Here is an 18653-nt window from a genome sequence, read left to right on the forward strand (position 1 = left end):
ACCTCATCCTAGTACTGTTTTAGTCTAATTTGTGTTAGACTTAACCTATAATTCAGATAGCAAGGAAAAAGATATCTCACAGCATCTCTAAATACAGATTCAGTTTCACACTGATAACTGCCTTCAGCTGAGAGAGCTGGGGCTGTTCATCCTGGAGGAGAGAAGGCTCCAGGGAGATGAGACGGCAGCTTTCAGTATCTAACATGTGGCTATAAGAAAGAAGCAGATGGTATAGCATGGTCTGTTGTGATAGGACAAGGAGAAAAGATTTCAAACTAAAACAGGGGAGATTTAGACTGGATATAAGGAAGACATTTTATACAATAAGAGCAGTGAGGTACTGGAACAGGTCTCCCATAAAGGAAGTGGATATCCCATTCTTGGGGACAGTCAAGGTCAGACTAGATAGGGCTTTAGGCAGCCTGTGCTAGCTGTAGGTGCCCCTGTTCACTGAAGGGGAATTGGACTCTAAGGGTCTCTCTTCCAACTCAAATGATTCAATTTTATTCTATTTACAGACTAAAATCCATTTGTTCCCTTCTCTCAGTACACATTCAACAAATGTGTACAAAAATCAGGAAAAACAAATGTTCTAAGTTTAAAATTCTTTTAGCTACATACACTCATAAGTACTTCAATGATCTGCATTTGCAGCCCCAGTCTTCCAGCCAAGAGTTCATCTTATATTCATTTAATCCAATCTGGAAGACTGGTTTTCCAACAGTTTTTACTGCCAGATGCAGATCTCCACTGTTACATTACACAGACATAAAAGCCAGTTAAAACAGCAGGAATGTAGTTCTTTTACCTCTCTTTTCTACTGTCTAAGGATCTATGAACAAAACAGAGAGAAGTAGAGGTACTGTTCCACCACTATGGGGCATCGTTCACAAACTCACCTTTTACATTTCGACATGAAGCAAGATTACACAGAACCGCACTGACAAATACAGCACCCTTCATTATCAGTGCACAAAGCTGGAAAGTCAGCTACTTTAAACTTTACACAGCAGCCTACCATTCAGTTCTGACTTGAACACTGTCTACTTTCATCTTGCTGAGCAGCATGCACAAATATGAAATTTTGTTCTATACTATATAGGAGAACCTTAGCTGAGCAGGGTTAATAACATTACCCACTGTTTGTAAAAATGTAACACATATGTTATCGTGATCCACAGACTGGATTGTAACCTGAAATAATCTCACTGAATCAATGCATTCCAGCTAGTGCACACTGCATCTTCTTCCACAATTACATTCATTTTTCTGAACAGGAATAGGAACATCTTATGAGATAAGTAATGTATTTGGGGGTTTGTTGTTATTCTGTTGTTGGTTGGGACTTCTTTTTTGTTTAATTGTTGTTTGTTTCTTTTGGGTTTTTGCTTGTTTGTTTGCTTTTTCATTTCTCAGTTGAGGAAACTGAGCACTACAATCCTCTAACCAGAATTAAGCAAGATGAAATAAGGTCTTCCTTTCTGCTACAATACTTGATTATCTTCACTGTTCACCTTGATTTCCTGCATTTAATATTCAACAAGGTAACTGATGATGAGCATTCTCTTCTCTGGACTGTCTTCCATTTTAGATTTGTATACGAAATACTTCTAGTGCTGTGCTTATATACCTGTTAGGTTTAGATCCATCTCCATACACAACACTCATCAGAGAGAACTGAATTTGTCTTTCTCACAGAGTCAGTTTCTACTGACCATCATCCTGGGAAGAAAAACTTAAGTACATTACAGATCCAACAATTACATTAACCCTGGGAAAAGGCCTACCATCTATCTCCAAAACAGCAAACTAGTCTCAGATGATAAAAGTGCTCATCTTTCTGGCATCCTCATTCCAAATACACTCTCATTCCAAATACAGCACACTCAAAAGGGGAGTATATCTATCAGGCTAGAAATATTTGCTTGTCACAATTCTTTGAGATGAAATAGATAATGATTATTTTTTTCCTGTTCTTGCCTTTTCCTAAGGATTTACATAATGCAAAAATACTGTGCACGCACTCCTTGATTTCTTACAGTACTTACATTTGATCAAAGTGCAGCAGATCAAAGCCAAGTCTTATTCTTTTTGTGCCTCCTTTGAAATGGTTTGCTAACAGTCACGTCTGATGTTAAATAAGCTACACTGAGTAGAAAATGACAGTATTTGCTTTATCTAGAAAACTTTTATTCCTGTTAGCTCTGCAGCATCTCTATAATATCCAAGAAAAATCCAGACTTTAAGTAGAATGAGCTTCTAAATTACATTATCTTTTCATAAAGTTTTCTACTTCTATCTGATTCATCCATCTGCTTGATACAAAGACTCAGACGCATAAAGTGATTTGACCTTCATTTCGTTCTTTCCTTTCTTCTCCTCTTCTTTCTTTGCACTACGAATTTATGTTACACAAATTCAAAGTTTAGAAGGGCAAACCTTGCAATAAGACTATGCAGCCTTTGTCTGCCAGACATAACAGCTCCAACTCACTTCATGACTCACCGCTGACTGGAGAAGACTTATCCTAAGAATTTCTGAGGAGAAGTGCTACTGCACTGATTTGTTACTTCAGTGAATTATGTCTGTCACCTGTAGACAAAACTAACCCCAATAAAAATTATCTAACTGCAGAAATAGTAAGATATTATTCATATGTTTTGCTTAAAAGTTTCATTAAAAAGATAATGTTTACCCACTAAGCCATGCCACTCAGTACAACATCTGAACATTTCTTGAACACCTTCGAGGTGCTGACTCCACCACCTCTCCCTGGGCAACCCAATGCATCATATGACCACTGTTTCAGAGAAGAAATTTTTCCTGATGTCCAACATGAAACTCCCTTGACACAGCTTGAGGCTGTTCCCTCTAATCCTATCATTAGTTACACAGAAGAGGCTGATCCTTACCTCACCACAACATCCTTTCAGGGAGTTATAGAGTGCAACAAGATATCTTCTGAGCCTCCTCTTCTCCAGACTAAACAATCCCAGATCTCTCAGTTACTCCTAACAAGGCTCGTTTGCCAGACCCTCACCAGCTTTGTTGCCCTTCTCTGGACATGCTCCAGGGCATCAAAATCTTTCTTCCAGTGAGGGGCTCAGAACTGAACACTGAACAGTACACAAGAACTCAGCCGTGGCTGAGTACAGAGGGACTGTCACCTCCCTGCTCCTGCTGTCGGCTCTATTTCTGATACAAGCCAGGATGCCATTGGTCTTCTTGACCACCTGTGCACACTGTTGGCTCATATTCAGCTGAGCACTGACTAGTACCTCCTGGTCTGTTTCCCCAACACATTCTTCCTGTCACTCTGTCTCAAGCCTGTAGAAGTGCATGAGGTTGTTGTAGCCAGAATTCAGGACCTCAGCACTCTGTCTCATTGAACTTCATCCTATTGGCCTCAGCCCAGCTATACAGATTGCCCAGATCCCTCTGTAAGGCCTTCCTACTCTCAGGCAAATCAACACTTCCTTCCAACCTGGTGTCACCTTAAACATAGTGAAGGTACAGTCAAACCTCTAGTCATGCTAGCAAACTTTAAAACATTTTGAGCCCATCTCAAACAGTTTTCAGATTTCAGAGACTTTATTAACTAATCTCTCTGTGAACCAGAGAGCTTTAATTGTCAGGAGCACATTTAACTACTAATTTTCAGCATTTTTCGGAGAAGTATTCAAGAAATCAGCTCATCAACACCTATTAAGAGAAAAGGAGATTTACCATTTTCTATCTTAATGAGAGATGGATTCACTCTCCACACCATTCTACAAAAATAAAGCTGCCAGCAATGTGTGTTTTATCTTGCACTTACTAAGCAATTAACAAAGTCAAAGCTCCACAATTGGAGATGATCTGACTTATTCTAAAATCCACCAGCCACAGTTACTCTCCCTTCCAAAAATGCATCCAACTCCTTTCCTGCAGCACAGAAAACATAATCAGTTCTGCGAGGGAGCACAGATTTTCCCTGTTTCTTGAACACAAAAACAGAATTACAGATGCAAGGCACTTGTATGTGACAATTCCTTCATACAAGGCCATTCAGATTTGTGGAGAACGGTTGTATTCTGATCCTTCGGCAAAGACTACACCACATACAACACTAGACAGCAGCTTGCTGGTCAGCAGCATAGAAAAATAGTTTTATTAAAATATGGCACCAGGAGAAATGATTAATCAGCCATGACTGGATGATTAGATGGGAGTTAATAAGCTCAAGATGTAATTTACCTGGAACTGTGCTGTAACTGATGGGTATCTGCAGACCACACTTTCCTGAAAAATGAAGCTGTCAAGTACTGGCTTAGAGGTTGCAAAATATTATTTATTTATTTATTTTAAATACAGATACGGTTTAGATAGAACAGGCACGTAACGCATGCAACCAAATGGTTGTGTTCTGTTAATAAGATCTGGCATGGATTTAACGAATGCAGAAATCTGAAGAACTCGTAGCATTTAATTACAGTGTTTTAGTACAATATTACTGAGATGTTTCACTAACAATTAATGGATGCACTTTTCTACGGTTATTTTCTCATGTTGTCTGGAAACAATTTTTTGTCTTTTTTTTTCCCCCTCACATTGTCCTAATGTAATTATTTTGGATCTGGAATTTTATTTTGGAAAGGAAAAAAAGTGGAAAGGCAGGCATGCTGTGACATCTAGAGCAAAACAAGGACATTCCAGAACATTACTAACAGAAGAAAGAAAAGCCAAACACTACTGGTGTCAGTAACGAGCCTGAACACTGATCATGCAGCCCTGCTCTGAAGTTAAAGTTTCTGTCAGCAACAATAAGGAGAAAAAAAAAAAAAGAAAAACACTATCAATCTGGCAGCCATGGAAAGCACGCAGCAGATCAAAAGTTACAGCATAAATGAAGGATATGAGGTTTATCAAAAGAAATTTGGAACAGAATAAAAATAACCTCGAATAAGAATAAGATAAATATTCCAATGAAAAAGAAACTGAAAATTGTCTTTCATTATCACAATTTGAAATCCACACATCAGATTTATATTGGAAAGAACAAATCATTCAATATGCAACACTTCATATACTAACAACCTGATTAAATATGCATAGAGGCAACAGGAGTTGCTAACATCAAGCTGCAAAACAGATTAAGCTTTTAGCTAGAAATTTGCTTAAGTATCCATGTAGAGACAAGTGAATGTCATGACTCTGTGTTACTCCCTTAAATCATCACCTTCCCAGCCTCCTTTTAGTGGGAAGTGCTTATTTCTCTCTGAATCTCAAGGCTGTCAAGGACAGGTACAACAGAGTCCTGAGCAGCCTGATCTAGTGGGTGGCAATCCTACCCACAGCATTTGTTTGGAACTGGATGATCTTTAAGATCCTTTCCAACCCAAACTCTTCTGATTCTATGATTAGTCCAGTCGTGCTCATAGTCTGGACAGAACCAATAAGCCAAAATCAAACTGATGGAAAAGAAAACAGTCTGCTCAGAGCTAAGAAGTAAAACGGTTGAAAGTTCATTTCAAGGGAAGCATCTAAACCTATAATACATTGGTTTAAATACACTCCAAATAATTATGAAAAAAGAATTTAGTAAATGCTTTCCCATGTACTCAAATACAACAATGGTTGTATTTGTAGCCTCCAAATTCTCAGGATGTTTGCAAAGTGGTCTGTGCTGAAAGACTTCCTGAGCAAGAGAATCTAAGAGGAGGAAGAGAGAAGAAAGAAACAAATGTCAAAAATGAATCCTTAAATGGTTTACCACACAAGGTCAGAATTTTTGTGCTGCACCATAAGACTCGAGAAATTATTATCTTTTTACCATGAAGAGTACCAAGTCAGTTTATTCCATAAATCCCTAGCTTGAGCTATTAAATATCCTAAAGGGATACAGTAAGGCATTATTTTGTCTACTGTTTTACATTAAGCCAAAAAAATTCCTTAAATCACCTATGAAGTGATTAGGATTTCATGAGGGGAAAAAAAATAGTAATAGAAATCACTGGGATTTCAAAAGATATCTCACTAATCCACCATATGCACTCTTTCTCCTCTCAATCCATGCCAGCGTATTTATGACAGAGAATGGATTGGGTAAGTGGGCTTCATCCCTAGTTGCCTTTACTGCAAGAAGTGTTTCCTATATTTCCTGTTTCTCAGGAATCCTCTCTAAAATCCTAATCTCTAATCCTCTCTAAAAACAGAGATTTAAATTTCACTTAGAAAACCGACTGACATAAGTACTGATAGCTCAGAAAGGTCACTAACACACACACCTGCTTGTGAGGCTGTTGGCTTTAGCATAGCTACTAAAAGAAAATATTTGATGGCTCAGAAGCACTACTACCTACCATAATCTGAAAGCAAACCTTTTCAGCAAAACAACACTACCTAGTCATCAAGGAACGGCTGAGCACCATGTCATTTTTCCATAGACAGTTTTCAGGCTTAACATTCATTAACATTCTCTCTCACTGGACCTGACACTTTAGCTGATATGTTCAAGATTCATCTAGTGACATAGCAAACATGGATTCAAATTTCTTATTGTCACTGGGAGCTGCGCACATACACACATGTGAATTCTCATGACTACAGTGCCTGTCCTGTCCAGCGGTAACTGTCCAGGAAACCATACAGGTTTATCACCAAATCTGATGCTTAACACAAGCAATGCGGACATGATCCCTGCTTCTTCCAAAACTCAGCTGCGTCCCATTCTCTATTTAGGATTATAAAGGATTAATAAGAAAGAAGGGGACAGACTCTTCACTCTGTCAGAATACAACAAGAGAAAATAACGTCAGATTAAAAGATTGGAGATGCAGATTGGATATGAGGAAGAAGTTTTATATAATAAGGTTGGCAAGGTATAAAAATAGGTTGCCCAGAGAGATGGTGGATATCCTATTCTTGGAAGCATTCAAAATCAGTCTGGACAGAGCTCTGGACAACCTATGCCATCTTTATACATTTCTGTTAATTACAGGGGAGTTGGACTAAATGACCTTTAAAAGGTCCTTTCCAATACAAATGATTCTTTCTGTCCAGTACTATTCACGTTCACAGACTTAGCTCCACCACTTCTTTCAAATGGTTCACATGTATCTGGCATTCAAACACAGCCCCTACGGGGAGGGCCATATAAACCTGAACAGCATGTAAGCCAATGATGCCTGTAGAGCATCATTATCACTAAAAGCACCCCAAGGTGTAGAACTCTGCAGAGAAAAAGAGTTAGAAACAAAGCTACATTAGGAAAACCTACTAATCACCACAGAAGGTATTGGTATGATATATCCTGGAGGATCAGCCCCCTGACACATTTCAAGAGAAGAAATTAATGCCCTGTCTAATCTTCCAGATGCAGTTGTTCTGAAGTCCTATGGAGTTGCCTGACAGCAGACGACTTTCTTGTTACGCAGCACTGCAGACACCATTAACGTTTCCCATACTCCCAGCCCATGTAACACTGACATGCAGTTCCTACACTGACAGCATTTTATACCAACCATCTGAATATACATTAAACTCACCACTATAAGCCTCAAAAAAGAGACAAAGGATCCCTCCATTTATGAAATTTTTCACACACATTTAGCTAAGTACTCCAGAAAGCTAAAGTCTGCAAAAAGTTTTTATACCACAAATGCAAATACTGATCTTTTCTCATATGTAATTTGAGGTGTTAAACACAGCATTTTAAATCAGTTCAAAAATAGCGTGGTTTAAACAAACAACTGTGAGCACTACAAAATGAGGAAAATATGATGCCTGAGTATCACGCTATCCAGATTTGAGCCCAGCTGTGAGCTCATCTGGTAATTAATGAAAAGTTGTACTAATATTACACATAAAGCAATATCAGAAAATTATCATATACAACCACAAGCAATTTCAATTCAAAAATCTTTGCTTCTATAAAGCATCAGGCTTGTCATTTTCAAGAGAATTATGCTAAGTTTTACAAAATGATATTAGCAATAAAGCAAACATTAACAAGATAGAAAATGACATTTTACCTATAAACCTTAATTTCAATCAATTCATAATATTATTTCATAACGTACTCTTCCACAGTACGTCATTACACTTTTGATATGAACTCTGCCTCATTCAAGATGCAAAACAGAAAGGTTAGTTATTATTATTTTTTTTTATTTAATCCCAGTTCCATATGCAACCAGTGTACTGGATATACAGTGTACTGGACTCAAGGGGAGACCTTATTGCTCTCTATAACTTCCTGAAGGGAGGTTGTAGTCGGCCTTTTTTCTCATGTAGACAGTGATAGAACTAGAGGGAATGGTTCCAGGCTGCAGCAGAGGAGATTCAGGCTGGACATTAGGAAATATAACTTTCGGAAAAGGTAGTCAGGCACTGGAACGCACTGCCCAGGAAGATGGTGGAGACACCGACCATGGGAGTGTTCAAGAAACGTTTGGATGTTGTACTGGGGGATATGATTTAGCTGGGAAGTATTGGTGATGGTTGGACTGGATGGTCTTCTAGGTCTTTTCCAACCTTGATAATTCTGTGATTCTGTGATATTCATCATAATTAAATGTCATCAAATCACAGTGCTAATTACTGTTATACTAATCTCACAGTCAGTCATTCAATTTTTACAATATTCCAGACTAAATTTCAATACACCGAGGACTAAAAGACAGATTTACTAAAATGAAAATATATGCAAATCTGACAGTCAAGTTTAAGATGCCTGAGACTTGATCCGAACATTATTTCACATTCTGTGTATAACTTCCACCAGCTGCATGCACATCTCTAAGACCTCTGTACTTGGACAAGTTAGTTGTGAGGTATCAAAACATACAAAACTAGGAATAATACAATGGTCAATTACAATTCATATGCTTGGGCAGTAATTTTGTAGCAAGACTGACCTAGTGTTTTGACTTCTCTAGAGAATTATCCAGTAGCTTTAAGAAAATAACTCTGGCTTTACATAGGATTGTTCAGCACACTGGAACAGCACCAAAATATGGGGATTTGAGGAGGCTTGTCTTTTATTTTGTCAAATGCAATTCAGAACAGTACTGCTGCAATAACTTGTGTGGTTCTCTATGAAAAATGTAACCACCCTATTTACAGTTTCTCTGTGCTTAAAATTTGTATCTTAAGGAAAAAAAAAAAAACAAAAACAAAAACAAAAAAAAACACCACCAACTCCACAACTTCACAGGGAATCTTTTCTTTACTGAATGCTGAATGTTGCAATCATTTACACTAACTAGCTAGTGATTATAGATGGCAAGGGGATAATACCTAAGAGAACTGACTGGTAAAAAACAGAAGCAGACAATCCATTTATTTTCTCACCCAAACCGAGAGACTCACTGCAAACCTTGAGCTACCCCTACTAATCTCTCTGCCAATATTTCTCAGCAGCCTTCATGGCAGCTCACTACATCAAACTGGCAGTTTCATGTACTCCATTCAATTTCATCTGGGTGCTTTTTGTACAGATATTCTCAATTTCTTTCCCAGGTGCACTTGGAACCCAAAGCAACTCTAACTTCAATTTCTGTGCCTCATCTACTTGAAGCTACATAGAACTGCAGTTCCTGGGAAAGGCTTGTGGGGGTCATCTTCATACCACTATCCACCTGTCTAACTACAGAGCTTTCCCATTCTACCCCCTTGGCAGAACTGAACTGGTTGCAGTTTTCTTCGCATTCAAACCCACTGCAAAGTTCAGATGTTCCAATATGATTATTTTGTACATCCGTTTTCTGATTTCAGGACTGATACTCATAATCAAGAGGGCTTCTGGAGCAATCAAAATTTGCAAAGAAAGTCCACTTACAGTTCTGTGCTACTATCTCCATGAAAATTGTCACAGTGAAGTCAATCAGAAAAAGAGTAAAATGTGAAACTGCAGCAAATTCTTCTGGTACAAAGTCATCACGTAACACTCATTAAAAGCATTTACGTTTCTTCACTGAGGTAGAAAATGTGAAATAAGATATATTCACATTTTTTCTAATACTGCCCCCAAAATCATGTAGGAGTATTTCTCAGGAATTAATACCAGCACTGACAGTGCTTTACATCTTCATTACCAGGTAATGACTGGAAAGCATAGGAAACCTCAGTGGCCTGAAGCTGCTAGGAATAGCTGCTATACAAATACTCAAGGTAAAAATGCAAAAAGAAACAAACCAAAAACACATAGAAGAGTTCAGAAGTCAATATGACAACTAAGATCAACCAGTGGGAAAGTAATAGAGGATTAAACGCTACCTTTTATTTTGAATACCTTTAAACGAAATTCAGGCAGTGAGCTCACATCAAGTCTTTGGTCTTCACAATGTTCAGCAAGTATCAGTGAATGCCAGTGGGTGCCATGTTTTTCCACATGGGAGAATTCCACACATTCAATTTCACACATCCAAGCTTTGTGCTTGAGTGGCAGATGTAATTTTGTCAAACTGCATCTCTGCTGCTATCTGTCATGTGGCAACAAAATGTAACAGAATACCGGTAGGGAGATATAACCTCCACTGCCATACCACCACCATCTGCCTCTGACATCATGGGACACTATAATACAATAGGAGACTAAATTACTTTCAGACCAGCCCTTATACATAGCATATGGTGTCATTCAAAATCGTAATTACTTATACATTCACTTTCTTGCTACAAATGACATGTAATGAGATTCATATTATCAGCAGTATGCCTAATAAGTTATCAAAAGCTGTTGTTTGATGCAATTGGCCACAGAAACAACAGAGAGAAAAACAACTCTGGCTCAATGTAGAATAAGCAAATTTGGAACATCTCTCCTGCAAAAGTCATTAAAACACCATTCCCACACAGAAATACAACATTCCAACATGTGTAGCTGACTGTTATAAGTAATCAACACATGTAGTACAAAGCTTGTCCCTTAGCAGAGGAACTGAAGATCACACAAAATTTGCTGCTAAAATTGAAAAGAAAGAAAAAAGATATAAAAAACCTATAGTCTCATACTCTTCTATGTATGCCTGAGCAAGAAAAGACCATGTGCATGTTTCACATTGGCAGGACACAGCACAAAGCAGCAATGAAGTAACTTAACTCATGAACCTCTCAACCAGATGGGCTTCTCCTACCCTCTGTGCTCCTACTATATGCAACAAGAAAATCAAGATGATTTGGCACCCACTGGTCTTTTGGTAGACCAAAGTGAAACAAGAACTGGCAGAAAGTTTCTGTGAATGAACAAATTTACCATGAGTTCTCTATCACTTCAGTGAAAACATGTAATATAACATCTCTTGTGCAAATTAAGGCACATAACATTAATAAAAGTTAAAGTAAACTACATACCATGTGTATTTATATATGTCAGATACAGTGAGCCTTTACTAGCTGTTGGCACTTAACATACAACCCAGAGTGAGAATAGATCACCCAGGGTGAGAATAGATGGCCTAGGGATTTTCCGGTCTTAAATTCTTTATAAAACCTATGGGTTTCCATTTTCACATTTCACCTGCTTTCTTATTAATAAAAAGTTGTCCCCAAAAGCTAAGTCAAAATAATAAAATAATAACAATAATAATACCTGGATAGTAGCCCCTTCTAGGACAGAGCACACATAATGTGTAATAAACATAGAAACACTCACCTCCTGTAACTCCTACCCCACCCCCCCCCTCCCCAAAAAAAGGCAGAAAGATAATTTTTGAACACATCAGCCTGACTGATTTATATCGTAAAGAAAATGAAGGACTGAAAATACACTCCTTTGCAGAATTATCTTCACTAGAAAACTGAATTCATAGTGAATTCAGATTGCAGTAATAATTCTTCAAGGAGCTGCTATACTTTTTTCTCCTAAGTGATAGAAAGTAGTGTTGGTCTAAATAAAAATTGACACTTCCTAAAAGGTACAGCACTACAGATATGTTCACAAATTACTTCTCTCAAAACTTAAAGTAACCACATCAGTCATCAGATGTTAAATCAGTTATGAAGCTGTCTACATAAGTATCTACCCTATGAAAAATACCAATTCACATTTACATATTTTTGATAGAAAGCACAAATCATTTACATTCAGTAACTCCAGTATTACCATTATTTCTGGCTTCCAGAGACTTACTAGGAAGATAAATAATTGCACTGACAATTATTTGACCTTGTCAGTATACAGGCCATGTTTTATGAGGTTATTCTCCTCTAATATCAATACATCAGTATGCAAGGGACACACAGGCAAATTGCTAATGTACTTGTACAGAAGCTAGGCAAAATCTGCCGTATAAACCTATTCATCATTCAGTGAACATCAACTATCTGGGTTGGTATAGCTGTAGCTGTATCTTCTGCTAGCGCTGGGATTTAATAGGTGTTGAGAGCACGGTAAACTACTCTGTAAAAAGGTAATAAACAAATGCAGAGACTTTGCTTAATCTTTCCTATGTGTTTTTCAGAAGACCAGCAAGCACATATAACTATCATTCAGTTACAACTGCCATTTCCAAACACATAAAGAGGGATACTAATTTAGAAGCATCAATCTGCATACTCTGAGACCACCTCTTCTTTAAATGCACTTCTCATTACCCTGTTAAAGTCAGTCTTTTTGGAGAACAAATTCCCAAGGACAGTACACATTTTGGATCATCCATTAGATTTCCTTTTCCAAATTCATTGATTTCCATATACCTTTTTCAGTTTCAGTACCTGGCATTTTACGACTATAGTATATTAAAGTTTGTTTCTCAAGGCATTCCCAGAAACCAGAGGCAAGCTCCTCTCCCGTCAGCTTTCTTGAGTGAAAGAAAAACTCTTGTGCCTACAGCCAAAACTCCCATGTCATTCTTCCCTACTTACCTGTTTAAAGGATTTGGGTTGGAGCATAGCATTCTCATTAGTACTATAGCTCATATGTGAAACGGTAAACCACATCATAGCTAATAAAATGAATTACACAAGAGAACAAAAAATAATACTAATATGATTTATTCATAAACATCTATTTGCTAGTCAAAAATAATTATCATTATTCCTATATTTTTCTTCCTGCAGAGTGCAAAAACATGTCAGTTTCCACTGAGACTCACTAACAGTACATTTTCAGCTGTAAACGGCATATACCAAAAGTCATTTTAAAACCACCTCACAGTCTCACTTGATACAGTTAGAAGTCATCAAAAGTCTTAACTGTTCTAAACAAATGATCCATCTTCATATTTCTCATAACGTAGGACACTGAATCGAAACATTCCCATATATCTAGACTGATCTGCAACACGCTGAAAAGGTAAGGTATTTATGAACCTGGCAAGCTCCATTGCAAACTGCAAATGTTCAGAATTTTACAAAATTATACTACTTCTGTAGCAAAGGAAGTTTAAATGTAAGCAATTCATTACACTCAAAGCTTGTATCAGTCACTAAAAAAAATGCATTACAGTGGGGGAAAAAAGTTGTACTTTACAAGATGAAGGAAGAAGTGAAGATTTAACAGCTTACCCCTTCTGCCTTCTCCTCTGTGTTAGCCAGCATTTCCTGCAGGGCTCGTACTGACAGAGACTGCTCAAGCACAAAGGTGCAGATGGACAAATCAGGCGGCACATTCTAGATGGAACAAAAATGTAAGATCACATTAGTGACAGGTCTGCTGAACCTTGAATTTCTCTTAATTTCAGCAAATACAAGAGATCTGCTGTATCTGAGGCCAGCATCACATCCTGGGCTGCATCAGCTAATACCAGCCAGCAAGTCAGAAGCAGTTCTTCCCCTCTGAGGTGCAGTATCCTGTTTGGGTCCTCCTGACATGAGACAGACACCAGCAAGCTGCACTGAGTTCCACAGAGGATCACCAAGACAGTCATAGTTGTAGGACCCATGCCAAAAGGAGAGGCTGAGGAAGCTTGAATGGAAGGAAAGGGGACTCTTGCAGATCTTTGCCAGTCTATGGGTGTTTATAGGGAAAATGGAGCCAAACTCTTCTTGGAGATGTTCATGAAAGGAAAAGGAGCAGAGAAAGAAGTTGTACCAAAGAAAATTACAATTAGATATTAGGGGAAGAAAAAAATTCATCCTGAGAGTAGAAAACATTGTCAAAGGCCATTTCAACCCACAGTGGCATTCAAAACTTATCTGAGAAAGTTCCAAAAACAGTCTTAACTAACTTCAGAGCTCAAATAATTAGTCATTTATATTCCTCAGCTTAGAAGGTTACCTGCTCTGATCAGGGGGCAGGACCTCTCCAAGATTCATTTCAACCCAATTTGTTTGCATGATTGCACCAGAGAGACACTGTTATTGTATAATGGAAGTAAGATAAGAAGAAACACGTTTCTATCTTTAGAAATCTTTTAGAAGGCAGACAGTAGTGAATGCAAATCACAACATAGACAACAGCAGAAATTGAGAACAAGATAACAGTGAAAATATTGAAAACTCAACCACTAGGTAAACAAGCACCACTTTGTATGTCTGCAAGCCTCTCACTTCAGATGTTTGCTGAACTCAAAAGATCTTCCTCAGAAATTCCTTAATTATTTTCTTCATTTTTGCTTCTTTTTTTTTTGTTCTCCTATTTTTTCTCAGCCACTAAATAAGTTAGACTGTGGAGACAATATTCAATCTTTGAGCTACTGGTAGTCGCAAGATTTCATCCTTATGATTGTTTCCAGGTCAAAATGAATTTTCTGTAGCAGAAACATAAGTCACTCAGTGTCAAGGCTAAACCACTACCTTCACAACCTTTCAGGATTGTATGCTTCTCCATATTCTATTCTACCTGGGCTAAAACAGGAGTCCTGTAAAATCCTGTAAAATAAAAACAGGCTCTTGTGGTTAGGAAAAAAAAAAAAAATACTATTCAAAGCCTAATCATCCAGACAAACATAGAAATTACTACTAAAATTCTAACAGCCTTGTAATGCAGGAATGCCCAAGTTACAAAAGAACAAAGGAAAAAATTAGACCGTATGTATCAGGGACTAAAGTTGTAAACATGCACATTTATTCAAACTGTGCAGTTTGAAGAAGCCTCTTCCAAAGCCTTTAACACTAAACTGCAAAAGGTAATTCTAAATGTAATTCCATTCCTTTATACATATATATATATATACATATATATATAATTACAAAAAGAAAAAAAAAGTTTATTTAAATTACTTGGTTTATTTATATTAACTGCAGCTTCTTCAGTTGTAGTTCATTTGTCCTAACTTTACAGCAATTTAAGTCTGTTTAGTAATTAATAAACACTTCCTTACCTTCCACTATTTATATTTCAGTAAAAAAAAAAATTTAAAACAAAGCTTAAATTTAGTCACATCAAAAACATTAAAAATCACCCTCTTTTGCATGGGAGTTCTACTTATTCATTCAGTGATACTTGTACATAAAATCTTGTTAATCTGACTCTTCCAGGAATGAGGTCCCAGCTTACTTTTAAGTGTTCTTGTTGCCATTCTTTTTTTTAGTGTTTACTTAGATATCTTAACAGTCCTCTCAATAATAGCAGTAAGACAACAGACAACTCATCAGATTAATAAGAACTACCTTAATCCCATGTTTTACGAAGTGGGAAAGAGGGCATTCAAAGATTGCAGGTTACAGTGTGTTGTTTCTGCTCAATAAACATGAATACAACTCTCCATTGCAGAAAGTCTCCCAGAAATTAACAGTGTAATGGCCTAGCTCATCTCAAGTTCTCCTTGGTGAGAATTGATCGACAAGGTTTAAAAACATACTGCTCAGAAATGAGCCAGGGCTGTATTTTCTGTAAGTGTTTGGTTTTAATTTATACACTGTAGCAATGCTCCTGTTATTGCTATCATTTACAGTAAGATTTTTCCTGGCATAATATGCATCTCACATAAAATTCCATAAACTACTAACTTTCCCTACATTTTATATCTGCTAAAAGATGGAAAAATCCTCCATCGTTGCACTCAGTGATCAAACCATCACAACCAGGCCACTCCCCCTTCATCAATTCCATTCTCCTTTACATTCAACAAAGCCACAAGCATTAAATCTGAGAAATGAAGTCCCAGAGAACATTTTGCCGCTAGCCTCCTGGCAGGTAACACACACTTTGAACAGCCAGAGAGCAATAAAGGAAAAGCATATTAAATTGTTTTGCTTTAATGAAGTGAAAGAGGCACCTTCTTATAGTCTAGCAAAATGTTAGAGACGGTTCCTTTTTCCCCAGGCAAGGAGCAGTGCCTCAGCTCTACTGTAAGCACACCCAGCCACATTGTGGCCCCTCAGGAGCAACATGGACACATATCTTCCAAGATCTCAGGGCTGATGCACTTACTGACACTTGCAGTAAGCACATGAATCATACTTCTCCCGTCTGGCAGCTCCCCACCCACAACCTCTCTATGGAGGATCCAAGGCATGGCTGCATTCTGCATACAGTAATTACAGTACAGGCCTAGCTGGGACAGAAGCACCACATGTGGAACTGACAACATACTCAGCTCAGAAAGTTACGGCTCTGCCAAACTCAACCCAGCCCATGTTAATGGTGATGCTTTTAAAGGTATGGATTTAGGAGGTGAGTTTCCAGCTGATATATCACCAGAGACTGAAGGTATCTGTACTGAAAAGCCTCTTCATTCCAAGAAAGAAAAAAAAAAAAAAGAAGGAAAAACATCTGCAGTCTTTGGCAGTATTCAGATTGTTTACCTTGTTTCTCATGTTACCTCCTAGGCAGAAAAAATATTTAATATAAAGGCATGCTGTGGTGCATATTGCTGCCTAACATTTCTGACAGAGAAAATATCTTCATAAAAATCATGCAGACTTCATTTCCAGTCCTGAAAGTGACCACACAGTATAAGGACTGCAATGGGAAGCTATAGTAACAAAGTTGCAGTAACAGGCTTTACTCAGATGCGCAGACAAGATTAATGTCTAATTAAGTAATTAAGTACTTTGCTTTATAATTTCTTTGATAGACTATAAATACACCATCAAATTATCAAAAGATTTAAAATATTTTGGTGTGTGTCGAGCAATCAGGCACTGATGCATGCTTTTAATGAATACCAAAGCAACCTGTAACCAGCTGGAAATTTTCAGCAGTTTAATAATAATAATTAATCGTTAATTTTGAGTAGAAAATAATGCAAACTGAAAACATGATCAAATGAAAAGAGATCAACAGATATAAATAAGCATACTGATAAACATTTACATTGTCATCCTCTTCTTCTATCTTCTTTATCAAGCAAACAGCTTGATAAAAAATAAGTTATGAAACAAACTAGGAACTCAATTCAAAAGTAGAGTTGGGACAGCTAGAAGAAAAATAATTAATATTAACTGTTTCTATTGACACTTCATCTCTGCTTGTAGCAGCACCTTACAATCTGAAAAACTAAAAAAAAAATAGTAAAATAATCCTCACATTAAATGTTTAAAGCTTTTATATTACTGAAGTAATTACTAGATTATTTAGAGACTTTTAGATTTCTTTATTCTTCCTGTGTACACTCATTTTCCGTACTAATATTTGCTTAGTAAATTGTGTTTTCCTCCATGGAAGGTAGATTTGCAAATTAGATAATCATAACCTTTATTAAAAAGGTGTTATAAGCGAAACTTGTGAAATGCTATTTTAAGATATTTGTAACTGTAGTCCAACCCACAAATGAATCATGGATGCTGGATGCCTTCAATTATGTACTTTTCCAGATTTCAGTGAATTAGCATTTACAAGCAAAATATAGTATGATGACCACAAAACTAAGAGGCTGTTTTAAAATGCAGTCTCCCTACCATTACCATGAGCACCACACAATGCTAACCCAGAATAACATATGACTTGCTCATAAAATATGGTACATACAATCCTGCAAATGTAAATAGAATTTCTGCCACATAAAGATTAGTACAGAACTGAAGAATATTATATATTGTCAGCAAACATGATTCCATCCCTAGAAATAAGCAACGTTACTTTCAGCTTTATTTCTTTACCTAGTTATTTGAAAATTTCCAAGTTGCTTTTCTAGGTTCATAGCTGCTTTTATTTCTACTCTGACCTCAATAGGCATCATCACCCTTCAATAAAATCATTAGTATTTCATGAGATGGATGAGAAGAAAATCATTTTGCAATGACATATTACATCTGTGAGGCTGAATTGAACAAATTTAATCTACTGAGATTTCATATAAATAAAAAAAAAGTAAGTTCATAGCAGGAATTATTATCTTCACCATGCTGCATGCTTTTCAAGTCTCCCATCAAAAGCAACCTACATCTTTTCTCTCAAATTAACCATTCTGTATCGTCAAGTTTTCAAGGCTGTCTTCAACTGACATATAATACGTAACCAACAAGCAATGCTGTTCTCAAAGATAGCCATGTGCTTTTTCATTGCAATTTATCGTCTCTACCAAATTTAATTATTCTAAATTACTCTACTTAAAGGCAAAAAGCTCCAAACAGTATGCAGGAAAGAAGTTCAACTGAACTGTCAGTGAATTTAACAGACACTTCTTGCACAGGAAGAATACACTGCATAAGTAGTCACAAAGAAAGGCTTGTGTATTTGTGTTCCTAGGAAGAGTTTTCAAATAATGAAATTATTGAGGAAATAATTACAAGGATTAAAAATCAATATTTGTATAGCAATACTACAGGTGTTTTTAATTAGCTAA

General features: G+C 37.1%; 1 protein-coding gene across 1 annotated transcript in view; it reads right to left on the reverse strand.

Moving 5' to 3' along the window:
• RYR2 (ryanodine receptor 2) overlaps window positions 1-18653 on the reverse strand; it is a 303963-nt gene that overhangs the window by 194468 nt on the left and 90842 nt on the right. Inside the window, exon 3 of the mRNA XM_032443314.1 lies at window positions 13489-13593. Within this exon, the coding sequence (XP_032299205.1) occupies window positions 13489-13593 (105 nt within the window). The remainder of the gene's footprint in view (window positions 1-13488; window positions 13594-18653) is intronic.

The sequence above is a fragment of the Coturnix japonica genome, chromosome 3 (assembly GCF_001577835.2).
Source record: "Coturnix japonica isolate 7356 chromosome 3, Coturnix japonica 2.1, whole genome shotgun sequence".
Taxonomy (NCBI): domain Eukaryota; kingdom Metazoa; phylum Chordata; class Aves; order Galliformes; family Phasianidae; genus Coturnix; species Coturnix japonica.